The sequence below is a fragment of the Mesoplodon bidens genome (genome assembly GCF_964165515.1).
Source record: "Mesoplodon bidens genome assembly, chromosome: 6".
Classification (NCBI taxonomy): domain Eukaryota; kingdom Metazoa; phylum Chordata; class Mammalia; order Artiodactyla; family Ziphiidae; genus Mesoplodon; species Mesoplodon bidens.
In genome coordinates this window covers 109676029-109701637 of record NC_138162.1, presented here as the reverse complement: position 1 = coordinate 109701637, position 25609 = coordinate 109676029, and the positions used below count along the sequence as shown (strand labels likewise).

Sequence of the window (25609 nt, the reverse complement as noted above, 5' to 3'; positions counted from 1 at the left end):
GTTTTCTTTTTTTAGTCACAGAAGCGTCTGCATTTCAACTCTCACAGCAGCTCCGTGCTCGCTCAGGTTACAAAGACCAATGCCCATGTGGAGCTTCAGATGCCTCAGGTGTTCCTAAGACACCCTAAGGCTCCTGGGCCCCCGGGGGGAGGACAGAAGGCAAGGTGGTGATAGAGCCTCGTGGGCTCACCAGTCTCTTAAGTCTCCTTATAGAATGGCCTGCCTCCAAGCCAAGAGATCATCATTTCAGAAAACCTGAGGGCAGGACTTAAGGAGACATGTACTTTGTCCTGCCATTCATTCATTCGTTCATTTATTTATTTATTTATTTTTATTTATTTACTTTTGAACGTGTCCGGTCTTTGTTGCTGCGTGCAGGCTTTCTCTAGTTGAGGCGAGCGGGCTTCTCACTGAGGTGGCTTCTCTTGTTGCGGAGCATGGGCTCTAGGCATGTGGGCTTCAGTAGTTACAGTGCGTGGGGCTCAGTAGTTGGGGCTTGCGGTCTCTAGAGCTCAGGCTCAGTAGTTGTGGCGCACGGGCTTAGTTGCTCCACGGCATGTGGGATCTTCCTGGACTAGGACTGGAACCCGTGTCCCCTGCGTTGGCAGGTGGATTCTTAACCACTGCACCACGAGGGAAGCCCCCAATTTTTTTTTTAATTGAGGTATAGTTGATTTACAATATTAGCTTCCAGTGTACGGCATAGTGATTCAAAATTTATATAGACTGCACTCCATTTAAAGTTATTATAAACCATTGGCTATATTCCCTGTGGCGTACACTATGCCCTTGTAGCCTATTTACTTTGTGCATAGTGGTCTGCACCCCTTAGCCCCCACCTCTGTCTTGCTCCTCCCGCTTTCCCTCTCTCCGACTGGTAAACATTAGTTTGTTCTCTGTGTTTGTGAGTCTGCTTCTGTTTTGTTATATGCATTCATTTGCTTTGTTTTTTAGATTCCACATGTAAGTGATAACATACGGTATTTGTCTTTCCCTGTCTGACTTACTTCACTTAGCATAATTCCCTCTAGGTTCATCCATGTTGTACCAAATGGCCTGCAGATTCTTTTTTTTTTAAAACACCTTTTTTTTTAATATAAATTTATTTATTTATTTCTGGCTGTGTTGGGTCTTCGTTTCTGTGCGAGGGCTTTCTCCAGTTGTGGAGAGAGGAGGCCACTCTTCATCGCGGTGCGCGGGCCTCTCACTGTCACGGCCTCTCCTGTTGCGGAGCACAGGCTCCAGACGCGCAGGCTCAGTAGTTGCGGCTCACAGGCTTTGTTGCTCTGCGGCATGTGGGATCTTCCCAGACCAGGGCTCGAACCCGTGTCCCCTGCATTGGCAGGCAGATTCTCAAACACTGCGCCACCAGGGAAGCCCTAAACACCTTTATTGTGATGCAATTTACATACCAAAAAATCCACCTGTTTAAAGTGTACAATTCAGTGGTTCTTAGTATATTTCCAGAGTTGTACACCCTAATTTTAGAATGGGTTTATCACCCCAAAAAGAAGCCACATGTCAGTTAGCAAGACACTACCCTCCCCAAGCCCCAGGTAACCATTAATCTACTTTTTTGTCTAAATTGATATGAAAGGTCCTAATCTGGACTTTCACATAAATGGAGCCATAAATACCCGGCCTCTTGGGACTGGCTTATTTCACTTCCCGAGGTTCCCGGGCTTAGCCAGTTGTGGTCTGTGTCAGCACTTCATGCCTTTTTGTGGCCGATACTGTAGGGATGCCCCACGCGGTCATTGTTCATCCACTTGTCAGTTGATGGACGTTTGGGTTGCTTCCACTTTTTGGCCGTTGTGAGTAAGGCTGCGGGGAACACTCGTGTGTTAAGATTTTGCGTGCACACACTCATTTCTCTTGAGGAGGTACAGCGGGGAGTTCACTCTGCGTCTAGCACGCCGAGCTCGGCCGGCCTGATTGCCTTTCTCCCTCCCACCAGCGTGTCCCAGGGTGGGGCGGCCGCTCCCTGAGCTGAGGCTTGGAGGCTGTGGAGATGGGTTTTAGCACAGCTTGTGTGGCCTGCTGGGTGTCGCCAGTGAGGTGCTGTCCTTTGGTCCAGCAGAGTGAGGGGTGCGGGAGGGGGTTCCGTGAACCCCAGGCCCCACTAGACTGTCTCTCAGCCCCTAGGCTCAGCTGTGAGATCACTTGTCTTTAAAAAAACAATTTTGGGGCCTCCCTGGTGGCGCAGTGGTTGAGAGTCCGCCTGCCGATGCAGGGGATACGGGTTCGTGCCCCGGTCTGGGAGGATCCCATATGCCGCGGAGCGGCTGGGCCCGTGGGCCATGGCCGCTGGGCCTGCGCGTCCGGAGCCTGTGCTCCGCGACGGGAGAGGCCACGACAGTGAGAGGCCCGCATACCGCAAAAAAAAAAAAAAAAAAAAAAAAAAAACAATTTTGGCCAAGAATGTCATAAAATGGAAGAGGTGGAAGACTAGTGCAGCACAGGCTGGAATACTTTTTAAATTCCATTTCTGCTGAGATGCAAAGGGGAATCGGGAAAGACATTTCTATCTGTAATGGAGCTCAAGAATTAAAGGGGGATTCGCGAATAGACGAATTCGTCCAGCGAATAAATACTAAGCACCTACCACGTTCCAGTCCCTGTCCTGGTTTTCGAGGACACCTTGGTGAGCAGAACGAAGTTCTGGTTTCCCTGGACTCACGTTTTAGAGGGAAGAGAATTGCCAGGTAAACAAACAAAATGTGATATAGTAGCGAGTGCTTTGCGGAGAGCAGGGAGAGCGCGTGCTCCCGAGGGACCAGAGCTCTGGCGGGAGGGGCGCTGGGCGCGCGGGGCGGATGCCTGGTAGAGAAGGGCAGTCAGAGGGCCACCTCGGGCTGCACACGCAGCTAAGAGGCAGCAGGGGTCTCGGAGGGCAGGCTGGGCGGGCGGGCCCCCAAGGGACAGGGCAGGGCCACACACAGGCCCCCGCCTTCGAGGGGGAGTCAGGAAGGGAGAGCGAGAGGTCACCTGTGACTCCTGCTGACCTTGAGAGGAGCCGGTGGAGGGTGGGCCTGTTTGAGAGGGAGGAAGAGAAGGAGGCAGGCTGCGGGGTGCAGGCAGTGAGCGTGGACAGTTCACGAGTGCTTTGCTGCAGAGATCACGTTCCCCGGCAACCCATCACCATGGGCTGCGGACACTTAGGGATCAGCTCCCCGCCCCCACCAGTGCTGTCCTTCCCCTTAAAGCGTTTTTTGTTTGCTTTCACCAAGGAGCCATCTTCTCCCCGTCTTGACACACCAGGCGTGACATCTCACTAGCTACAGTTTGGTAATTTGCCAGTTTCCATCTAATAGATTTAGGGAAAATAATCGTTCCACTCACGACATCCATCCTGGGTTTGCATCTTGACTGTCCAGACTGACAGCGATTGGTGCCGAGGGCGGGGCGAGCGGGCTGGCTCTGCCTTGGTGGCACGTGGGCGTCAGAAGTGACAGGCCCTGGCCGTGCCGGAGGCCACCGGGATCTGTCCACAGTGAGCACCTCTGCTGCTCGGGAGGCACTGCCCCGGCCCCGCTCCTTCAACGGGGACCGGCTGCGCGGGCCTGGGCTCACGGGGGTCCCACGGGCCAGGAGCCGCCTCCACGTCTTCCTTCCTTTCTTCCTTCCCGCAGGTAAAAACGACGGCTCCGTCGGCGGGAAGCAGTACTTCAGGTGCAGCCCCGGCTACGGGCTGCTGGTGAGGCCGGGCCGCGTGCGCAGGGCGGCGTGCGCCGGGCGGCGGCGCAGCGCGGGGCTCCGGCCGCAAGGCGCCCCCGAGCCCCGCAGGAGCGGCGCGCTCTCTGGCTCCGCCACCAACCTGGCCTCGCTGACGGCGGCGCTGGCCAAGGCCGAGCGCGCCCCCGGTAACCCGGAGAACCGCAAGTCCTGGGCCAGCTGAGCGGCGGGTGGCCGCCTCCCGTCCTTCCTGGGCGGCGGACAGAGGGCGCGGGCCCCTCCGAGCCTTTGCGGGGACAGCCCCGGGCGGGCCCTCTAGCCCTCTCCGTGGGGACGGGCCGGGAATGCTTTCTGCACGTCGCGGGGCTGGTGACCTCTCCCTGTTTCTCCCTCTCCCCAGAGAGTGAGGCGGCGTCGCAGCCGGGCCGCGGGTGGAAGGTTCTAGGAGCCCAGCGTGGTCCCGGATTGTGGAGAGCGGGGTTCCGCCGTCTTCCTGGGCCTGGGGCCGCCCCGACTGCGGCCGCTGTTGCTCTTTTTTCTGTGCTGGTGACCCCGTTAACCTCTTAATTTAAAGCGTAACCGCTACTCGTGCCTTTCCCTCCCGCGGAGGCGGCGGCCCGCACCCCCGTAGCCCCCAGCGCCTCCCCCAACCTCAGGTGCCTGGGGCCCTGGGCCTGCCCCCCCCCGCCCCGCCTTCCCCTCTTCCTTTCCACGGGGTTTCTTAGAGGTTTCTTGGTGGGTGTTTTAGGGTCTTTATACCCAGGAAGTTTTTTCTCTTTGCCATTTATTCCCTTAACAGAGTTCTTGGCATATATTTATTATATTTATTTTTTCAAAATCCGAAATTGTTCGCGATCCACAATCATCCTCCCCTGTGAGTGCCCAGGGCCTGCCTTGCGCTGCCAGCCTCTGTGGCCACTCGGGAGCTGCCGGCCTCCTGCCTCTGGCGGGGACCCCCGGAGGACGCTGCCCCTGCTTGTGTCCTTTATCGCAGATACACAAGTGGCCTTACTCTAAGCTCACAGTGAAAACCTGGAGAATTTTGTTGTGCTTCTGTGGCCAGTGACAAAGTCGGTCAGAGGCATCGTGGCCTTGGTGCGGTTTTGCTTCTGGGAGGGTCTTTAGACCAGCTTAGCTCCGTGGCGGTTCTGTGCCCTGACGCCCACCCAGCCTGGGGCTGCAGCCCGGCAGGCGGAGGGAGAGCTGCCCACCCCGCTGCCGGCGGGGTTTATCCCTGGGAGCCTCGCAGAGCCACAGGCCAGTCTGGCCCGGGTGGCGCTGGGGACGGCGTGAATCATCCCCGAGCATCGTCTGGCCCCACCAGGACAGCCCTGGTCCAGAGCCCTTTCACCACCAGTGCCTTTGGTATTACCAGGGTGGTGGCCCAGTGACCTGGTGCCCCAGGCCTGTGGCGGGCCACCACTTGTACACCTTCCTGCTCTCAGCTGGCATTCGGAGGAACACCTGCCGTGCGTGTCCCCGAATCAAGCGCTCCCAACTCTGTGCCAGCTCTTCTGCATAAGCTCCTTGCCAGCGCGGAAGCTCTGCTTCAGGCCTGTTTTCAGGGCGAGGTTCTCCTCCGTGGAGGCCAGCACCACCCGCTCCCGCTCCCAGAGCCTCAGGTGACCTGCCTGCGGGGGCAGAAAGTCCGCACCCCGGCGCACTGGAGAGAAGACGCCATAGAAATGGAAGGTGGTTGGGGTGATTGTGACCCCCATTTACGGAGCCAAGTACTTGCTGGGGCCCATCTGCCCTGTGACGGGCATCGCAACCTCACAGAACGGGCTTGGGACGGTCGGTCGGGGGATGTGAAGGGTCGGGCTCTTTTTGTCATCGGTTGAGTTGAAGTGGAACAGATGACAGCCCAGTCACTGCCCTGAGCAGGTTTTTGGCTGGAGCTTGCGGGGGCTCCTCCCCCTTCTCCCGGCCTCCCCTCCGCCTCCTCCCGGGGCCTGCTTTTCAAACGTCCCCAGTTCCGCCTGCCTGAGAGTGTCCCACCAGCCCTGCCCAGCATCTCTGCCCCCCGGGAAGCAGTGTTTCCTTAGAGCCCTTGACCTTGTGCTGCCAGGACTGGGGGCGGTGGCCAGAGCCCGTTGTGTGCAGAGGTGGTGCTTTCTCCTGGGAGGAAAGCACTGTCGCTGCTCTCGAGTCTGTAGCTCCCAGCTTGCCTGGGGTTTTCTCAGAATGAATCAGGTTTGGGCCTGTGCTGGTGGCGTTAGAGAGGCCACGTCGTCCCATCGGCGTTCCTGGTGAGCTGTTCCCGTGGCCAGAGAGCCAGACGCGGGCCGCCCCGGCATCCTCATCTGTCAGCCCTGCTGGCAGCAGGCAGCTGCTGGCCTGGCTCTCCTGACCTAGCTCTGGGCCCTGGTTGGCCCGGGACCCTTGAGGGCAGTGAGGCGGCCCCTGGAAGAGCAGAGCAGGGCGTGGGGGCCGTGCCGGGTCCTCGCAGGGGTACGGGGCCCCGCAGTCCCGACCCCCGCCCTCTGGCTCCATGACCCGCACATCCCTTTGGGCCGCTGTATTGGTGGGTGGAGCAGGGGCTCCCGGGACGCTCTCAGCCTCTCTCTTGCTGCCGCTAGCTTCCTGGGCGGGGCGGGGCGGCAGGGGGACCGTCCTGCTCCCAGGTGGCAAAGGAAGCCCGCCCTGCTTCTTGGCGCAGACTCCCGTTAGCTTGTGAATGAAGAGCTGCGGTCCCTAAAGCCAGGAGCCAGGCAGTCCCTGCACCGAGTTATTGGGCGGAGGGGGGAGGGAGGGACGCTCCCTTCCCTGAGTCTTCTGTCCTCGCCTTACTAACACACAGACCTAATTTTAAATAAATGTCAGCATTAGGATCCCTGATGCGGTTCCTAGCAGGTCAGGCTCCGGGATTTCATAAGACAGCAGGAGCGGCAGCTGCGTGGCTCTGGGGAGGGACCGTCCGTCTGTGGCTCCCAGCCGCACGAGGACAGGTCAAGGCCGGGCGGGAGCCCTCCTGGCCTCTGCCTCCTGCCCTGTACACACACGGTCACCCGGCCCGGACCCCAGAGGGCTGCGGGGGGCGGTGCGGGGGGCTGTCCCCCATGCCCGGCCTGGCCGGAGGGAGCAGGAGGGCGAGAAAACGTGGCGGGGGGCTGGGGTGGCCGGCCAGCGGGTCAGGCCCCTGTGCTCGGTGAGCTGTGAGCGGGCCCCTTGCAGAGCCGGAAAGGCCTAGGAGGTGTTCAGACCCTCATCCCCCCTCCCCCCGCCCCCGTTACTTCCTCCTCTTGGATTAAAGTTCCCCGTCTGTGAAACTGACCAGGAGGCCACGGGTACATATTTTCTCGGCTACGATGAGCCACACTTGCCCGAGGCCTGCCTGCTCTCACACGCCACCAGCTCCCAGGATCACCGCCCCGTCTGTCTGCCTGTCGCTCCTCAGATGGACAGACATCTCTCCGGGATGGGTTGTGCGGCCTGAGACCCTTGACTGCACTGTCCCCATTGTCCCCATGTGCACCCTTCTCTCGGAGGAATCCGTCATGCCTTCTGCGTGCTGCTGACTAATCGTGTTGGGAGAGCCTTGGAGCATCTCTGTGCATGGAGTTCTGTAAATATGATGGGTTCACATAAAGCAGTGATTTTGTTTGGGAGACTGTATTGATTTGCTACACATGAAATGGGAGTTAAGAAAAATCCAAAGACTCTGTAATGAATTGTAAAGACTTAATGATTTGTACTGTATAATGAACTAAACCTCTGTAATTCTGTACCATGTATGCCTTTCCGTCACATGACCAACAGCCTCTAAATAAAACCATTTGATCTCCTGCCTACGTCTGGGTCGTCTGGTTGCCTTCCTCTCCCCCACCCTGAGGCAGGGGTGTTTGGGCTCATTCCAGACTGTCCCACAGGCAGCTGTGACCTGGTTCTGAGCGATCAGGGTGGGGCTTTTCAGGATTGAGCCTAGAAGAGAGAGGTTCAGGGCAGCGGCAGGTCCCCTGAGCACACCTCCACCGCCCAGCACTCTTTGTGATTTGGTTCCACGGCCAGTGGGTTGAGACCTTTTTCAGGAGCCAAGGACCAACAAACTTTTTGATGGCCTTACATTCAAGGTAATCGGAGCTTCTGGGCTACCTACCCGGGAGACCGCTTCTCTGGAACAGGGATGTCCCAGCTCTCACGCCTCAGCTCCACTGTCCACCTCGACCTGCGCGTTGGGCCCCGTCAGACGCTGCAGCTGGGGAGCGGAGGACTTCTTTCCACTGCTGCGCAGGTGAGTGGACCCTCGAAGGTTCTGCAACGAGATGTTTGGGGGAGGAGGATTATGGCTGTGCACACCGGCGGTCCAGTCCCCGCAGGCTGTGAAGCCCGATGGCATTTGTTGGGCCCTGCTTGCCCCTGAGGCCAACATCCTGAGGACGTGGCACCCAGCTGTAGCCCAGCGTGGGCTCGAACCAGCGCCGGGGAGAGAAGCAGCCCTCCCGAGATGTCCTGCAGCGTCCTGCTCGTGGTCCAGGAGCCCAGCCCACACCCGCGAGGACGCAGTCGGCCCAGTGCGCTGGTGACCCTGCATCGGTGAATCACTCCGCCTGCGCCTGCTATATAAAAGGTACTTGCAAACGTAGGGCTGCAGCCACGGGGAGGGCTGATTAGAGGTGGCCACCAGTCAGAGCACGTCCTGGCGGGACTTGTTTGTATTCCTAAGTGCCCGAGACTTGTTCTCAGAGATAAGCACTGCCGAATAATGACAGAAATTTGGCAGCCAGGAGCTGTCCTGCTCTGAGGCAAGAGTCTCAGATTGATTTAGCTCCTAGGGTAAATCGTATTTTTCGAGCCGCTACTTACTGTCTTGCAACTCAATGAGATCTCCTTCGCACGAGGCTGTGGGGTTTTCACGGTTGCTCAGACCCAAAATGGGCTCTAGTGGGTATGTCACGTAGTTCGTTCACTCTCTCGCTCCTGGGTCCCTTGGAACATGCGTGCGCCGTCCTGCACCGGGCCTGGTGTCGCTGGACAAGCCCCAGGGTCGCAGAACCTCGAGCGTGGCGCCCACAAGAGGGGCCCCAGAGCTTCAGGGGTTGAGGAGGTGACCTCCAGGCAAGTGTTTGGAGGACTTGCAGACGAGGCGGCGCGGGGGAGGTGCTCTGGGGGCAGGTGGGCCCTGAAGGACAGAACCAGAAGGAGCAGTTCTGGCCGCACTAGAGGGGCACGGGGCGGGGGATGGTCCTCGGCATCCCCATCCCCCCCAAACCCGCCCATCTACATTGGCAGCTTAGACAGGGTTTGAGGGCAGCTTAAAGTTTTGCAGAGTATTTTCTACTTATGCATAATGAGAAAACAGACTGCGTCTCTCTGAGAAGGGGTCGTTAAACCTATCCGAGCCTGTCGGGTGAGAGGGGAGCTTGGGCACCTGATCCTTCAGTCCTGCTTAAGAATTTGCTCCCAACCATTGGACGCCTTAGAGAAAACACAGATTACAAAGCTTCAGCTTTCTTTCATGTTGTGTTTTTACTGCTAAAGGTGAAGCCCCAGGAAAGATGGCCCTTCTAGGAAAATGAGGTGCTCGGGGCATGGCCTGAGGTGGGAGTTCACGGCTCAGCCAAGTCCAAGGCTGTGGTCCTCGTGGAAGAGAAGCTTCCAGCATCCCAGTGGTTTTAGGATGTGGGAGGATGGTGCCTGTAGTGAGGGGACCACGGGCGGGGAAGCTACGCGAAGAGATGGCTTCTCCTGGGGGATTCGGGGCAGACAGGAAGGGAGCACAGGCTGGAGGAGAAGGGGCCGGATTCACGGCTGACGTTCCCTCAACCAGGAAGTGCTCGATTGTCCCCTTAACCCCTTTCAAGTGTCCGCGGGTCTCTGGGGCACCAGTCCGTTGTCAAAGCATGAAGGGATAGCTGTTCAGAGCAGAAGTGGCAGGGCACTCCCCAAATGACTGTTCTCACGCAAAGAAACCCCGACCAGTCTTCGTTCAGTTATACGTTTTATTCTCTAATAGGTACAATACTAAAATAAACACAAATTAAAAAAAAGTTTTATTAAAACAAAACTGTACAAAAAAGCAGTATACTACATTTTAATTACAGAACAGTCTACTGTCCAAAAGGCACTAATCCAGAATAGGAGATACAATGATACAGGACTCATTGGAACTATTTTAATCAATACAATAGAGCGCTTGTTTCTTTGACCATTTACATCTAGAAACAAGGGCTGTTTGCTACAGTCATTACACATTGTTATAAATATGAGTCCCACAGGTGAAGGTGCAGTATCGCTCTCCCTAGAGCAGGTTCACGTCACGAGGGACTGTCTTGGGGCTGAGAGGTGGGCGGGCAGCAGGGGCAGGCCCAGGCCAGGGCCTCCGGACGCCTGTGTGGTGGGAGGGCCGGCTGTCCTGGGCACGCGGAGCTTGTCCTCCGGCCCGGCCTGTCCGATGGGCAGTTTCTGGCCACGGCTGGCAGCCACGCTACCCCCTCTTGGGTGTTAGCACCGGGAAGGTGGGTTCTGAGACCCTCCAGGTAACTGGGGCTGGAGGCCTGGGGGATGAAACGCCAGCAGCTTGGCAGAGGGGAGGCGTTTTGTAACCTGATCTGAAAAAGGCAGCGGCTACTTGGAAGAGGGGCGGGGAGCCCAGGGCCGGTGAGCAGGGCAGCAGTGCCAGGCGTGGCCCCCTGCTGCTTTCCGGGCAGCCTTCTGGCCCAGAGGTGAGAGGCCCTGTCCCTCACTTCGGAGAGGTCCCGCGTCCCCTCCCAGCGGCTGGTGGGGCGTCTGTTGGCTCTGGCAGCCTGTTTGGAAGCCGATGTCTAGAAATGGGATTTTTGCTTCCCTGTGCCCTCAGTCCCGCCTTAGGGCCTCGAGTGGCTCCCGGGCAGCCTGGGCCACTGCCCCGTGTTCGGTGGCCAGGACACCTCTCTCCACCCCACATTTCATTCTCTCATGGACTCTGCCCCTAAGGAAGAGAGATACTGCAGCTTTCCAAACAGTGTCATTACACGTAAGACAAAGACAGGCATCTGATGTTAACAAAAATAAGTAACAAAGAAATAGGATTAAACCAAATCTCTTCTCACAGCATCCTATACTACATCCTCCTTCTGCTTAGCAGAAAATTGTACGTACACAAAAATACAAATACACGATTTTGTAGAACAGTCTGATTTTAATATATTTATATATATTTATATTTATACGAGTGGCAGGTTAGTTCATTATATAGAGCTTTTTGCACTTTTGGCTCATATGCAACAAGGCTTATAAATTCAGCTTTAGCTTTCATTCAGGTTTTATAGCTTTTGAACAAGTGTTTTCACATTTAAAGCAGCATCCAATTTGCACTAGGAGTTTGTGGTGACAGAGGAAAAGATGGGGTCAGGAGGTTACTGACAGGAAGGCGGGCTGGGGCCGGGGCAGATATACATTCCAGTGTGTGTGGCGACGTCGGAAGGATTGCTATGGGACAGAGTTGACCATGATGACCCCTTGAGGTAGACTGAACACCTTACAGCAGACTCAGACACAGGTGTGACTCCCCTCAGGGACACATGGTGCACAAGATGGGGACAGAGACCCGGAGACACCAAAGGGAAACACAAAGACTAAGACACGGCGGCGAAGGCAGGGGGGACGCTCTGCCCCGACCCCCCTCCCCACCCCCCGCCCGCCCGCAGGGGCCCCACTCAGCCGGTCGCAGGTACTCCAGTATTTGGTGGATGCTCAGGCCAGAGGCATCCCTGGCATCTGATCAAATGACCGCTGTCAACTTGCTTTCCTGTTTAAACTCGCTGCGCCAGCGAGTTCCCACCCTACCACGGACGCCCAGGGAGACGGAGCCGCATGGGGTCCCGCGGCGGGAACCACCCCCAGCACCCCGGGCCCGCGGTCCAGGTGAGCGGAGAGAAACAACCCCCTCCTCTCCCCTCCCCCAGTTCAGCCTCCCGCCAACCTCGCTCACACTCTTCAACTACAACCCGGGGAGCCGACAAGCGCCGTGGAACCTGTGGCCCGGCACCTGGAGCGCCGAGGGTCTGCTCGGGGCTCGGCTCACGGGGGCAGTGGCTCCACGGCAGCCTCACAGGCCACCTCCACGTCGCTTCCATCCACCGCCCCCCTTCACCACCCAGCTCAGTCCCTCTGGCAAACGCCGTACGTGTTAAATGGGAACGCCCAGTGTATGGGTTACTCCGCTGTCCGAACAAAAATGCTGGGTTCATGATGAAAATAAAGTGCCTGGGTGTGGATTGTTCCATTCTGCAAAACCCTTCTAACGCACCAGTCAGTCATCCGAGCGCTGCTGGGTGCCACGATGTCAACAGTGCGGCCACAGAAGAGCCCTCCTCATCCGCCCACCACGTGATCAAGGCCCCGAGTTTAGGTCAGACAAAGTACTTTAAAAAGGAAGCCAACAAATAATCTCACACTCGTCTTCAAAGATGCACTTCTGATCTCCTACCGATGACGGCCTTTCTGGGCCCTTGTGGGCAGACACCCTGATCCCTCAAATCCAGGAAGAGAGGAGGACGAGGACAGGCAGCCAGGTCACAGTGACCGCTGACATGACGGCAAATGCATCATCCTGTTTACAGCTCTGACGGACTCTCTGCCTCTCGGGTCTGGACGCACCTTCTGGCGGCCGTCAGACACCCGGGCTTCTGCTCCGAGGCTGCCTCGCTCATGCCCATTGCTTGCGCGGCAGCTGCAGACTTCGCTAAGCAGGCTCCTTCCTACACAGCCTCTGGGACCAGGACCAGGACCCCGTCCGCAGACACGCCCGTGAGGCGGCGGCACAGGGGAGAGCGACCGCCCGCGGGCCCGCCCCTGCAGTTCTGCCTGCGGAACCCGGGGACCCTGGTGAGGGGCACCCACCGGGGCCGCCCACCCCAAGGGCCATGGGCAGGCGGGGGGAGGGAGGGCAGGGCTCAGGCCGGCTCTCTGGCGGGCCCCAGAGGTCTGTAACTTGTGTAGGCACTTAAAAAACAGAAAGAGAAATTCATCCTCGGAAGGTACTGCATACCCAGCGTGACCACGGCCTTGGGAGGGAGGGAGCCCACGGGGGGTCAGAGAAGGCTGTGGGCTCCTCCAGGGGAGGCGGCTGTGATGCTCTCGGCATCTTCTGGCGGGGACAGTGGCCCGCCCCCCTTGCGGCCTGGGTGAACCGGCAGAGGCCTCTGTCCTTCTAGCTTGCGCAGAGCAGGAGGGACACGTGGGGCGGAGAGCACGCGCGGGGCGCCTGGTGGCCGGCTCTAGGCTCGCAGCCGCTGCTGGGCTGGGGGTGAGGCTCGGGCTGCACGGACTCGCTTCCTACTATCAGTGCGAGAGAAACGACTGGGAAGAGGAGAGGCCCTTGTGAGAGGAGGGTTCTGGGAACTGAGCGCCGTCAGAGCAGCCCTGCCAGAGCCGCCAGTGCCGGCCGAAGGCTCCGGCCCCGCCCCCAGTACCTTTGGTTTCCGTTCGTGGTGCCCATTTTCAGAGATGCGTGATGCAGGGGCTCACTGACTAACAATACTGAGTGTGGTTTCCAAGGCAGATGAGAACTAGCGATGACGCTCCTGACAGGAGCCCGCAGCCCAGCTCCCTCGCCTTCCTTCGGTCCAATCCTAACGTACGTACTGCCCTGCCCCCCGTGAACCTGGCATAAAAACAAGAGTTCGGGGTAATATCACTAGAGTGGCTGCTGTTTACATTAATACAGCACTAACGCCGTTCTCTTTCCAGTTTAATAGCGTCAGTGAATGATGAAGTGGAAGAATAAGCGTCGCAACTTGATGCTGGGCTCTCAGTTCCAGTAAAGCAAAAGGAGGGGTTTCCGTGCTCAAAGGAAGCCAGAAACCGGACTGAGATTAGACCTGACCTGGAGGGAGTGGGAAGTTACGAAGAGAACAGGTGTCCTGGGACCAGCTCTGCGTGCACACTGGCTGGTGAGTCACGTGCACCTCCCTCGGGAAGAGCCCACACCTCCCTTCTGAAGTTTCAGTGCCCCCAGCTGCCACCAGAGATGCCAACTCGGGATCAGCACCTCTGCAAAGCACACGTGCCTTCTTCCCTTCCCTTTAAGGGTGGGTTTATTTGGTGGGGTGAGCGGAGTGGATCACCAAAACCCCCCACAAGCCGGCTAATGAAACAAGGTGCCTATTACAAGGGCCACCAATCCCCAGTGGTCAACCTGGGGACCCTCTCCCAGGGCCACTCCCAGCAAGGCCTTGCTCCTGGGGCGGTTCCCGTTCTTGGGCTTCAAGGATGCTTAGGACACGACTAAGCGGTCGGAAGAGAGAGAAGCGAGAGAGCCGGCCCCTGCAGAACCACCTATTGAGAGGTAAAGAGCTGGAGAACGGGGGAGGGAGGCGCACGGATTTTAGTTAGCCGAGTCCTCAGGTCAGCTTAGAGCCTGTGTCCCTGACAGCAGTCACTGAGCCGCCACACCAACCCCGAGGCAGCTCGCCCCTGAGCTGGACTGTGGTTACCAGAAAGTTCTTACACCGAGCCAGAGAGCCCACGGCGGGGCAGACACTGATCCAACACTGGCATTCCAGAGCCTCCAATCTCCAAAGCACTGGCCCAGCCCCACCGCCTCTCATGATTGTGACGGAAGGGACAGTGGACTAAGTTGGAATGGCTTAGCGACACTTCCAAACACAGGCACTGAAAAAATGCTCCAGGAGCTGAATAGAGAGAGAACAGGAAGAGTGAGCTTTTAATATTCTCTGCTTCCATTTAGTGCAACTACCCCCAAGCAGTGCTAGGATATTCGAGTTCCCCTCAGAACTCAGACTGTGACAGCCAAGATCTTCCATCCCAGCAAAAGGCAAGACCTTCCCATTCACCTCCTAGAGGCGGAGATGGGGACAGGGGACTTGAAACAAGAGATTTTGCATCACAGCTGCCAAACCTCACTGTGTTCACTGCGTTTCTGTCACCATGAGTAACAGAGGAGAAAGGCCAAGGAGGAAGGATGCTGTGGTGTCTAGATCATCACAGTGACACTGGCCCAGTGTCGGCACAGAAATGATGGCGGGGCAACAGTGCACCAGGGGGATCAGCTGGAAATGCCCAAGAGAAAAAGGAACAGGTTAAGTACAGAGATTTCACTCAGCAGGGCCAGGCAGACATCCTGTTAACGTTCTACCAAGATGAGAGAAGTGACTGGAGATTTTACTTGACTTCATTTAGGGGGTACTGCTCAGTATGGTCTGTGAATCTTCAAGAATCAGTGAGACAGCGAAAACACTCAGCACAGTGCTGGGCACACAGGACACGCTAGCAAGTGTCAGCGGCTACTTCGAGCTTCGAATGCTTGGGAGGTCTGAGTGTTTACGATGATTTAGAATGACGGCATCTTTACTCTGGTTACTTCTGGTGTTTTCTTCCAAAAAAATACATATTTCAGGAGTAAGCACTACCTGTATTTTCACTGATTTGGGTAAGCTGGCTTTCTTTTCTTTTTAGCGGGGCTGCGGGTGGTAAAGGAATATGCGGTGAAGGGTTTTCTGAGTCACCAAAGTGGCCTGTGGAAACATCTGGGGAGGGAAATGTCTTGCCAACTCCAGTTCTTTTTACGTAGCACCATCCTTTAAGCAGCACATCTAATACTTTGATCCCTAAAAGAGTAGATTGTGTTTGAAGGTTTTAACTGCAGTGATAATTCTATTTTCTTTGAATGTAAGCAGATAATCAGAATGTTCTGCTGCCTGTTTGAATGCATGTCTCACAAATCACAGAATTATACTCATCTAGTCAGTTTTCAGACTCCCTAATCTTAAGACAGATTCTCAATTCTAATGGAGATAGTTATCTTTCAGCAGTTGGGAAAATAAGAAAAGGGATGGGATACTCTAGTCTTCGGGGTCATAAATCCACAACCATTCCAGCTGTCAGAAGACCAATAGGATCCCATAAAGAAGTCTCAATGACTGCGCATCTATCTTGAAAGCAGGTGGCGTGCAGGAGTCGGGGTTAAGTCACTTTTAGATCTCGTAGGAAAAGCAGCACTGAGTAAAAACCCTTTGTGGCATTATTTTTCCTGTTCTAGCACAACTACTATACATTTGATTGCAAGTATTTTAAGGGGGAAAAAAAAGAATCCCAAGGCGGAACCTTTATATCCAAATTCCGTGTGTGTGTGTGTGTGTGTGTGTGTGTGTGTGTGTGTGTTTGGGGCTAAAGGGAGAGAACAGTTAGAAAGCAGCAGCCTACCTCAGCATTTTTATGAAACTGAAGTTTAATGTTCGGGTTAGGATTCCCTCTGATATGTGGAGAGGGGAGAAGATGTGTAAAAGGGTAAGCAGGGAAGTATGAACAGAAACAAGAGCTGTATTGTTCTTTAGTGGCTGCTACCTGACCCTGGAGTGTCCAGGCCTGAAGAAAGGGCTCAGGGGCCAGGCTCACCAGCACAGCCAGGAACCTCAGGGACTGAAGCGGCTTGTGAAGGGCCACTTGGCACTACGTTGGGTGCTGGTATTTGTGTAGACTCACTCTTGATCACAGAACTGAAACGACGGGAAAAACCAAACAAGGCATATTCTAGAGAAAGGCTAGATAGTGACGCAGCAGCTCCCGTCCAACCTGAGGCCTCAGGGTGAGAACACGGGCTTTGTGGGCAGGCCATGTATGGTGTCAAGACAACACGGTGCTCCATGGGACAAGGTGGATGGAAAAGAAAACGAAAGTGGGAGGGAGAGAACATGGAGGTGGAAGGGCCAAGGGGGGACAATCCCACTGACACAGCAGAACAATGGGGAAAACTCAGGGTAACCGAAGGCTGCTGACATGAGGAAGCTGGTAACGACCAGAGATGTGAGCAAACCTGGGTGAAACTCACACGTGTCCTTCTCCACCAGTAACGTTAGGACATTGCAAACAACAGTATTCCACTTACACCGCATAGTTCTCTACAGACCATACGTTTTAGTTTATTCATCTGTGTTTGTGTCATGTCTTCTGCTCTAGCTCAGGAAAAGCCTATCTAACTCAAGTGTAAGCTCCTGTTTGAAAAACACTTCCTGATGGTGACGGCAACGGAAATATCAAGTGACCAAGGGAAAACGCAGAATTCTAGGGAGCTCGTGAAGCAGGAAACATCAGGTAAGGCCAACATGCGACCCTGGCTGGTTGGCACGTGGGACAGAATACTCTGGAGGCCTCATCCGTGGTTGACTCAGTTTGGGATTCTGACCGTAGTTTCTGCCATAGATGGAGCAGGTTGAAACTGGATGTGAGTGACAGGTTTCATGTGACTTAGTCAAATGGGGAGAATAATCAAAGGCTTCCATTCTGAAGCTGAAATAACTCCAAATCCTTCTCTTTCACTTAGGAGAGGACGCGAACACTATGTCATTATTTTAGTCTACTGAGTTGCTGTTCCAAATGTTCTTGGGAGCATTAGTGCTAAAAGGGAACAGGGAATGGGAGATCTGCCATTTTCAATCACATAAAGGACGGAAATCCTTTTAATTATGACCATGCCAATCTACATCTTGCTGTTAAAACAGCTAATTACATGTCAGGAGGACACGCAGTCATTCAGAACAATTGTCGTTATATTTTTATATATTCATTCTGTGCCACCCCCCTCAATCGCCATGGTTACAATTTGAAAGGATTCGAGCAAACCTTCATTTGCTCACAGCACACCAACGTGAATCTGAGAGTTAATTATGGCTGTATAGAGCCATTTTTATTTAAGAGAGAAAGACAATGAAAATGGAGTCACGGGGGCCGGCGTCCCGAGGTGGTGTGAAGCGCCCGTGGAGCCGTGTGCACTCGCCCGCGCCCAGGCCGGCTCACACGCCACTGCTGCCCCCGCACCCACCGGAGGGCACAGCGCAACCGTCCGGACGGGGGCAAGATGGCTCCCGTAACTGCCCAGGAAAAGGGATGTCAGGAGGGAAGCGCAAAGGGCCCCCCGCAGAGGCATCCTTCCGTTTGTTGTGCGGGAGCTGTGGCTGATGAGAGAACGGGTGTGAGACGTGTGTGGGAAACTGCGGGGTGTAAAAATGCTAGTTAGTTAGATTTCGCTTGAATGGAATGAACCAGATTTAGCTCTGCTCACTGCCTGGCCCCAGGTGTCACAGGAGGAATGATAAAAATGAAGCCCAGGATAGGCGTACCTGGAATCCCAAGGCGCCTACCACGTCCTCGAGGTCTTTGGGTGACAATAAGAAGGGGATGCAGGATCCCCGCGTGCAGCCAGATCTTCCCTCTCCTCCCTCCCATATTTATTCCCCTCTTGATTAGAAAAGAAAACCTTTGTTACAGGAAACTAGATTTCTCAAGATCGTTAGCTTTCCTTTTGCTGCTGTTGCTCATCCCCACTAAGGAAGAATAATGAAGCTGGTATGGAAACTTCTCAATATGTAAGCTTCCAGCGATTAGTGAGTCAACCATCGACCCTCTAAGGTAAGAGTAGTAGCTTATCACTTTTACCCTGGGAGAATTAAGAACAGCCTTTTGTATAACCTGTTTGTGAGAGGGGTTTCTGTGACTGGAAGTGGACTTATGGGCTTGATGTGCTTAAAAAGCCTTTCCCACCACCTCAGTGCGGCAGTTCTCTTGAGAGCAGTAAGGAAATCCTTCCTCTTAAGTGGTTATCATCTTTTGAAAAGAAGACCCTATCATGAAGCCAACCGCAGAACAGAAAAAGAAAGGGCCTCTGCTTTGACCGCGCACCACCGTTAGGGCAATCCTTCCAGGATAACCTGGGCATTCACGGTTGCCTCCCAGGGAAAACCCCCCATTCTCATTATGGTGCGATACCTTTAAACTGGGTAATTTAGGTATTACCAGGTAACGGCAACCAGACAATATGGAGATTAAGAAACAGAAGGGGGTTTCCAGGGCATGCAGCTCAGGTTTGCCAAATTCAATATGGCTAACAACTGATCCCCAAATCCTGAGTAAACATCCTTGTTATTTAGAGAGCACACAAAAAGGAATGTCTTACGCAGCTCCTAGCCCTGCCCCCCTGCACCACCACCCCCACCCCTGTGCCCCGCAGAGATACCACCAGCGGGAGCTGGTCAATGTGCCCAACGTTCACTTGGGAAATCTTGACAAACAAACGCGGCTCAGTAAAGCTATAAATGGATTTGGCTGGTCTCAACGCAGCCCCAATGAATACAGTAGTAAAACATTACTAATAATCACAACAACAAAATGACAAACTCTATCACCACTCTGACATAAGATTTAAATCACACACAGTGATTAACACAGAAAACCAACGCACGAGTTAGAGGGTCAGGACTATTGAATGCAGAGTGCTACTGCGCACAAGGTCATCAATAAGAAAAATTATTGCCTAAGAATCTGTTGAGACCCATTGGGGAAAAAAATACTCTGGTGGTTCTCTGAACAACAACAAAAAGAGACAAACAGCAATTTTAAAAGGCAGAGCCACGAGTTAAATGGGAAGACTGCTTCTACCCAAACTCTTCTTAAGACCAAAGAGAGAGAAGGACTTGACGTTCACATTTTTAGGACGGGGGTGGGGTACCATTTATGAAAAAGGGATTATTTCCACTGTTGTGGGCAGAGAGAGTAGCTGGTCAGCGGAATATGAAGCTGGTCAAAAAGCTGGGCTGCGAGACAGGAAGGGGTGTTTGTGTGAAGAGATGGACCACACCCACCTACTCTGCCTGCTGCAGAGGATAAAAAAATTCCAGCACGGAGTCAACTCAAGATGAGACCTTGGTTTGGAGCCCAGAGGAAAAGAGAAGAGGGGTTGTTCACAGACAGAGAGGCTGCGACTGTAGATTCCTGATGAGATGAAAGTCTGTTTACTTACACTTGGTGCCTGATGGTTGAAATCCAAGAGGGCAGTGTGTAAAGACAGAGGCCAAACAGGGAGAACGAAAGCAACTGTATCACTAGCTCTTCACGAGTTGTCCCTTTTGAGGTAAAGGTGCTGTTCATCAGCAACTGCTGCCATGATAAACCTACAGGACGGGGGGACTGGGTTTGCATCCTCCCATACTGAGGGGCTGCTCCCTCCCTCACGTCCTTTTTTTTTTTTTTTGGCGGTACGCGGGCCTCTCACTGTTGTGGCCTCTCCCGTTGCGGAGCACAGGCTCCGGATGCGCAGGCTCAGCGGCCACGGCTCACAGGCCCAGCCGCTCCGCGGCATGTGGGATCTTCCTGGACCGGGGCACGAACCCATGTCCCCTGCATCGGCAGGCGGACTCTCAACCACTGTGCCACCAGGGAAGCCCCTCACGTCCTTTTTAGGTGGTCACCGCGCCTGAGCTTAAAGGGGTCTTCCTGTTCGAGGATCTCTCTGTGAAGGACTATGAGACGTGGGGGAGAGCCCACCCACCGAACGACAACATGTGGTAACTCTACAGACTCCACAGGCGGGAGGAGGCCACCCAAAGGACTGAGACTTGAAGAAAACTGCCTTAAGGGGTGCTCTGGCCTTACAGACTTTGCTGAAACAAACCACAATATCTATTTGGTACTGACGGGTCCTGGAAGGTCGCAGATCAGAGTGTACTGTGTAGCCCTCCCTGGGCTTCATCTGCTGTTACGATTCTCAAGAGGTGGGCAGAAATGGCATTAGGATGGTCCATCTTTAAAGGGTCCCTCTGTAAGGCTGTGTTATAAGAAGGCTAGGAAATTTACCCATGTGACCATAGTATAATTCAATGAAAGTCTCTTAAAAGAATAACAGACAAGTTACCTGAACTGCTTGCAAGGTTTCCCCACCTGACACGTTTAGTCTTCCTCACCTGGGAAGGAGCAGCCCCTGAAAGAGTCCTCGGGGGCCTGAAAAAAGTACAGCAGGAAGTGAGAAAAGAGGACAGAAAAACCGGACAGCACGCGGTGGGCTGCTTTAGGAGCCTGGCTATGTTCCCTTCAGTAAGAGCAGTTTAGGGTTTCTACTTCAATACCACCTCTTAAGCCTGAAAAAGCTTAAGAAAAAAATTTACTCCCCAAAGACATTACAAATTAGACAGTGGCAACTCCATATGCCACTGTAAGAACTAAGGTAGCCTGGAGAAGACAGCAGAGAGTTAAACCTTACGACAAACAAAAACCAATGGTAGATTTAAATCGAGGCCCCAGAGAACTAAATTTTCACTTCTGGAGAAAAAGCAAAAGTTATATATAAGGCAGTAGATGTTAGAGCAGACCGGCAGTCGTCTTGAATCAAAGAACTCCGCGTGCAGGGCTCCTTCCTCCAGTTCCCGCTGAACCCAAGGCAATGCTGCCCCGCGCTGGCAGACACATTCTTTCACTTTTCCCAGATTTCCAGGTAAGCACCCGGTACTGCCTTCACGGATACTCTCCTTTACTCTTTGAAGCTTACTTTCCTTCCTCAAAGGTCTTAAATCAATGAAACCTTTTAGTTCTTCTCTGGCAATCACCCTGTTTCTTTAGAAACTGCAGCTGCCTTTTTAGTTTGAGTCTGTTTCTTTAAAAGGACCAGCAAGAACAAATGATACTAGCAATGCCATCTTAAAGAAAGAAGCTATCAATTATAATAATCTCCTTACAATACATCATGGATGTGGCTTGTCAGACAGTATATTTTTCTCTCTCCTTTTCTTTCTGATTCAGCTGAAAATAAGCAGACAAAATTCCACCGAAATGGAAAGATATGTTGTATTTTTTCTAAATAATATCAAAGGAAAGAAAGATAACACAGTCTTCTAATAGAAATAAAAAGTCAAACACACCGAGAAAGAAAATGAGTGGGGGGATCGATCATTCCTGAGAATAACAAATGCTACTCTTGAATTCGTTGGTTCAAGTAATATAGTTAGTTAAACAGAAAAGGCTACTCCATTTTACTTCAATTCTTGGAAGCTGGAAAAAAATATATACATTTTCCCCCTGAAATCCAAGGACAAGAGCAGGCCCAGGCCCTGCCTGTAGCTCTATAAGGTCACAGACCCATAGAAGGTGGCACCTTCATGCCTCCCAAAGGCTTCCTCACACTGACATAAGCAGGATGAACAGACAGTGGAGGCGATCTCATCAGCGTGTGCCTTAGGTGGGGGTGAGACCAGCTAGAAGCTGGCGGATGTTCAAACTCACTGCTGAGGAAAGGAGAAATGAAGGCGGCCAGTCATTCTCTCTCTCAATGGTTTTAAGTTGAAAACATTTGGTGGGGGAGGAAGGGTGAAGAGGTGAGGAAATGGCACCCTCCTTCAATTTTAGAATCACTTTCAGGCAATGGATAAATAGACGAAGCCCTGCTTAACAGCCAGGCCAAATATTCCCCTTTAAACGCGGCTTCGTTGTCTGTAGGAAGGAGAGAGGGAACGAGGCAGGAAATAGAGAGCAGCTGTGCCTCTTGCAGACGCACCCTACGCTGCTACACTGAAGGCTGTTTCCTCTTACCCACAGTGACAGTGTGTCCTTTAATCGGATGCCAAGAGATCATTTTCATACAAGGCCAGCAGATGTAATTTTCTTGGACGCATGAACAGTTCATCATTTTGCTACTGGACGACAAGGTGATCACAGGGTGACTTTATAACTCAAGTTCACTGTTTGGTATTTTGAGTTCTCAAAATGAAAAAAAGATTTATCAAATATAAATATCTTTAAAAAGTAACAAAAGTGCTACATATGTGATCAAGGAAAAAAATTCCATTAGTTACTGCCGCTTAAAGTAGATTAAACTTTACAAATATTACCACATCCATTATCAATATGGCTTCCAATTATTAAATAAATTGCCTGTAGCAATATAGCTTTTCACACCTCTCCAAGGACAGAGTAAAGAGAACACCAAAGCAGTCACATCCTGTTGTATCTCGCAGACCCACCGCACAAGTGGCAAACGTCCCCTGCTTTTTTTCTGCTCCTAGTTAGGAAAGTATTTGCGTTTGTGAGAGTCAGTCAGCATAATCCCGCTATAAAGTCCTCTATCAACCTCTCATGTTGAGGGGGCTTCAGTTAATGGATACAAAGACTGGAAGTTCATTCACTCACTTTTGACCTTAGCTCCATCCTCGAAATGCCTTTTTTTTGGTAGCAGGGAAAGGGGACACAGACAGGAGGCAAAGCAGCTTCCGCGACGACCTCCAGCACCTTTCCAGGCCGGCGTGTACCTGTGCCACGTACTGTATAGTGGTTCTGAGAACTGGAATTAACATCCATTAGACATTCAGCTCATGTTTTTTCCCAGTGCTCTCAAGCTGGGCTTTGTGGGTTTGTTTTTTTTTAAATGACTTTTGTTTTTTGTCATTTTTCTGTTTGTTTGTTTGTTTTAATCATGGTCCCAAAGGCAGAGGCAGTATTTTATCTACTTAAGTCACACAGCGTGTGAGAGGAAAGGATGTCTGTGTCAGGCATGTTAACATCAACCAAAATCTGACATCGAGTGTTTCCACTGACATTCTTAGCACAGCACCCAAAGAAGTATAATCTAGCCACAGTGTGACTATTATGAGGCACGGCTTATTGCAGCTGGAAATCAATTCTTCCCACACTGAGGTGGGGGTTCTAGTGTCCCTTTTACTCTGTGGGTACTCCCCAAATGGCGTCTGTCCATCCTGGGCCACACTACCTCAGCTTGCATCCTACCAGTCTTGGGGAAGGGAAAGGGGTACAGACTAGTGTTACAGGAATCTAAAGGTACCCAAGGTTTTACACACAACCTAATATTTGAGAACTGAGGGCTATCTAAATACCTGGAAGCACTTTCTTGGAATGCTAAGACAGAGCAGCAAGATTTTCTAGCCTCGGGGTCTGGGAGAAGGAAGTTTGGTTGGTTGGTTGGTTGGTCGGTTGGTTGGTTATTATTTACTGGGAATTAATACTGAGAGCGTATATGCAAAGGCTGAGGGCACCATGCCATCTTCACAGAACAAGACCCTAACGGCTAACTGACATACAAGAAACTGCAAGTTATACTGTAAGAACACATGTTAAGGACCGAGGAAAGTCTGCTAAGGTGCTACGTCTAAACTAAGTTAACTTCTCGTGTCCAATCCTCCCTCATCAGTCGTCATCCAGGGCCTCTGTCTTGATTTCGTTGGCTCCTTGTCGGGCCAAAGCCAAGATAGTGTGGTTGACTGCTGCCATTTCCACAGCTAATGAGATGGGGTCTTGGTGGTCACTATGGCTAGTGCTGTCGTCCTAGATGTGCAGAGATAAGAAACAAATGTTATTAGTGCACTGGTAAAATTCTCTAGCTCACAGAAAGGCATGCTGTGGGCAAGGGGAGGCAGAACATTCGTGGGAGAAAACAGAGTTGGGGGCGTCATGATGGAATAGAGGTGAAATGTATTTAAGTAGACACTGAATGGATATAGGTCCAGAGACTTCTGGCTGGCATTTTTACGATTCAACAAATAAAAAGCACTAAAATGTTTTTTTCTTGCTGAGAATTTTTTCCTTCTATATCAGAAAGATTCCTGGGGATGATGATCAAACCTGGACTATTCCAAGTTTGCAACAAATACAGCACGAGTTATTGAAGGCCAAACTAGTGAACTTAAAATTCTGGATCGGTGCTCTTACAAACAGATGATCAGAATTCACAGTATCTCTCTACTCAACCGAGAAAACTAGACAAAACTACAGACACCAACACCTTACGGATAAAAATGCGTTTTTGTAAAAGACAAACCACCTCCCCCAAACCCCAAACTCTCAATTACAACCGGACAAAAGCGTAACTGCTGGAAATGGCTTCGCGAGAAAATGTCGCCGGGCGCTCTCCCGCTGTAAGGGAGCCGGGCAAGGGAAGTGCCGGTGTCTTACTTGGAGGGAGCGTGAAACTTGCCCTCCACAAGGCCGATGTGTTAAACGATACAGCTGTGGTGGACACTGGCACTGCAGGGTGTTCGTCAGGCGCTGAAGAGGGTGTTTCACTTAAGGGGTAAGTTTCTCACCTGTCACAGCCTCAGGGGAGCTCTGCATCGAAAAGCTTTGGGAAAGGGTGAGTCCCTTGGGGCGAAAAATAGCATGGCACGTGTTGCCCTTAGGGCATCTGGGAGAAAAAGTGGAAATGATCCACCTACATTGGTAGACTAAAAACTAACAGGAATGTTTCCACTTAGAAAGACTCACAGAACATTCTCTTGAGTGAAACATGGAGCTCTGATTTGCAGTCCTCAGAGGGAAATTCTGTGCTCATTCGCGCAGGCTGGCCTTTACCTTAAGTAGGGATCAGCATGCAATTGCTGGTACCCTGGCAGTGTCTATGCTCAAGCTGGGAAACGGGCTGCAGAGCGGTCGGCCGAAGGAAGAACACAGTGGACTCTATGAAAAGAGCTGGCTGAGGGGCAAGGTAAAGGTGTACATCAAATAGGAAAGCACACGGTCTCCTGCTGGGGCCTAGGAGAAGACACCGTACACTCTCTTCATATTCCAAATGGAACGAGTTTAAAATCCTATAAAAAATGTAATGAACTCTGTCAACAGATATGTGGGGGGGAAATTCCCACATTCTTAGTTACTGAATTATTCCATCCAGTGGCTACAATTAAATATATTTTCCCCCTAAGCAGTGAAGAGTAAGTCAGGGTGAGGGGGGCAGACATGCATTTATGAGATGGTGTGTGTGTCCATGTGCCAGAGACTCTGGAGGAACCACTGTCTCGGCACGAGGGTTCCCACGGCAACGGGGCCAGAGTGGGTGGGCCCTTCTACTTGTGCTGGTCCGAACATGTCCAGGCAGGGTCACAGCTGCCCGCAGCCCCTAGTGTCTCTCGGACAGTGAGTGTGTGTGTGGTGGACGGTGGAACTTGCTTGTTTGGATCAGATCCTCCTCTCTTCTTCTACCTTCTCTGCTTCTCTGCCTCCCTCTGAACTTCTTCCCTCCTCCTCCTCCCCATTGCGTACTTGCCAAGTATCCTGTTATATGACAATAAATCCATGTGGGTGAATAACGATTTCTCACAAATTCACTTTCAAATTACACGAAAATCTAACTAGACACAGGAGCCGAGTGGAGGGACATTCGCTTGCCTCCCCTCCCCCACCCCGTACAAAACGCACCCACGGAATTGAGTTGTCACACCGTCCCACC

General features: G+C 52.8%; 2 protein-coding genes across 10 annotated transcripts in view; one reads left to right on the top strand and one right to left on the bottom strand.

Moving 5' to 3' along the window:
• KIF13B (kinesin family member 13B) overlaps positions 1 to 7460 on the top strand; it is a 188114-nt gene extending 180654 nt beyond the window's left edge. Inside the window, exon 40 of the mRNA XM_081237002.1 lies at positions 3633 to 7460. Within this exon, the coding sequence (XP_081093128.1) occupies positions 3633 to 3898 (266 nt within the window). The 3' untranslated portion in view covers positions 3899 to 7460. The remainder of the gene's footprint in view (positions 1 to 3632) is intronic.
• Positions 7461 to 18617: 11157 nt separating this feature from the next.
• The window catches only part of HMBOX1 (homeobox containing 1), a 176796-nt gene continuing 169804 nt past the window's right edge, over positions 18618 to 25609 (bottom strand). For 4 of the 9 annotated variants that reach the window (XM_081236251.1, XM_081236250.1, XM_081236252.1 and 1 more), the window contains 2 exons: positions 25363 to 25434; positions 18618 to 23712 (listed from right to left, as the gene is read on the bottom strand). In XM_081236251.1, the coding sequence (XP_081092377.1) occupies positions 23575 to 23712; positions 25363 to 25434 (210 nt within the window). In that variant the 3' untranslated portion in view covers positions 18618 to 23574. Of the gene's footprint in view, positions 23713 to 24053; positions 25435 to 25609 lie in introns of those variants that run through there. The other 5 variants (XM_081236254.1, XM_081236255.1, XM_081236256.1 and 2 more) reach the window with 2 other exon arrangements.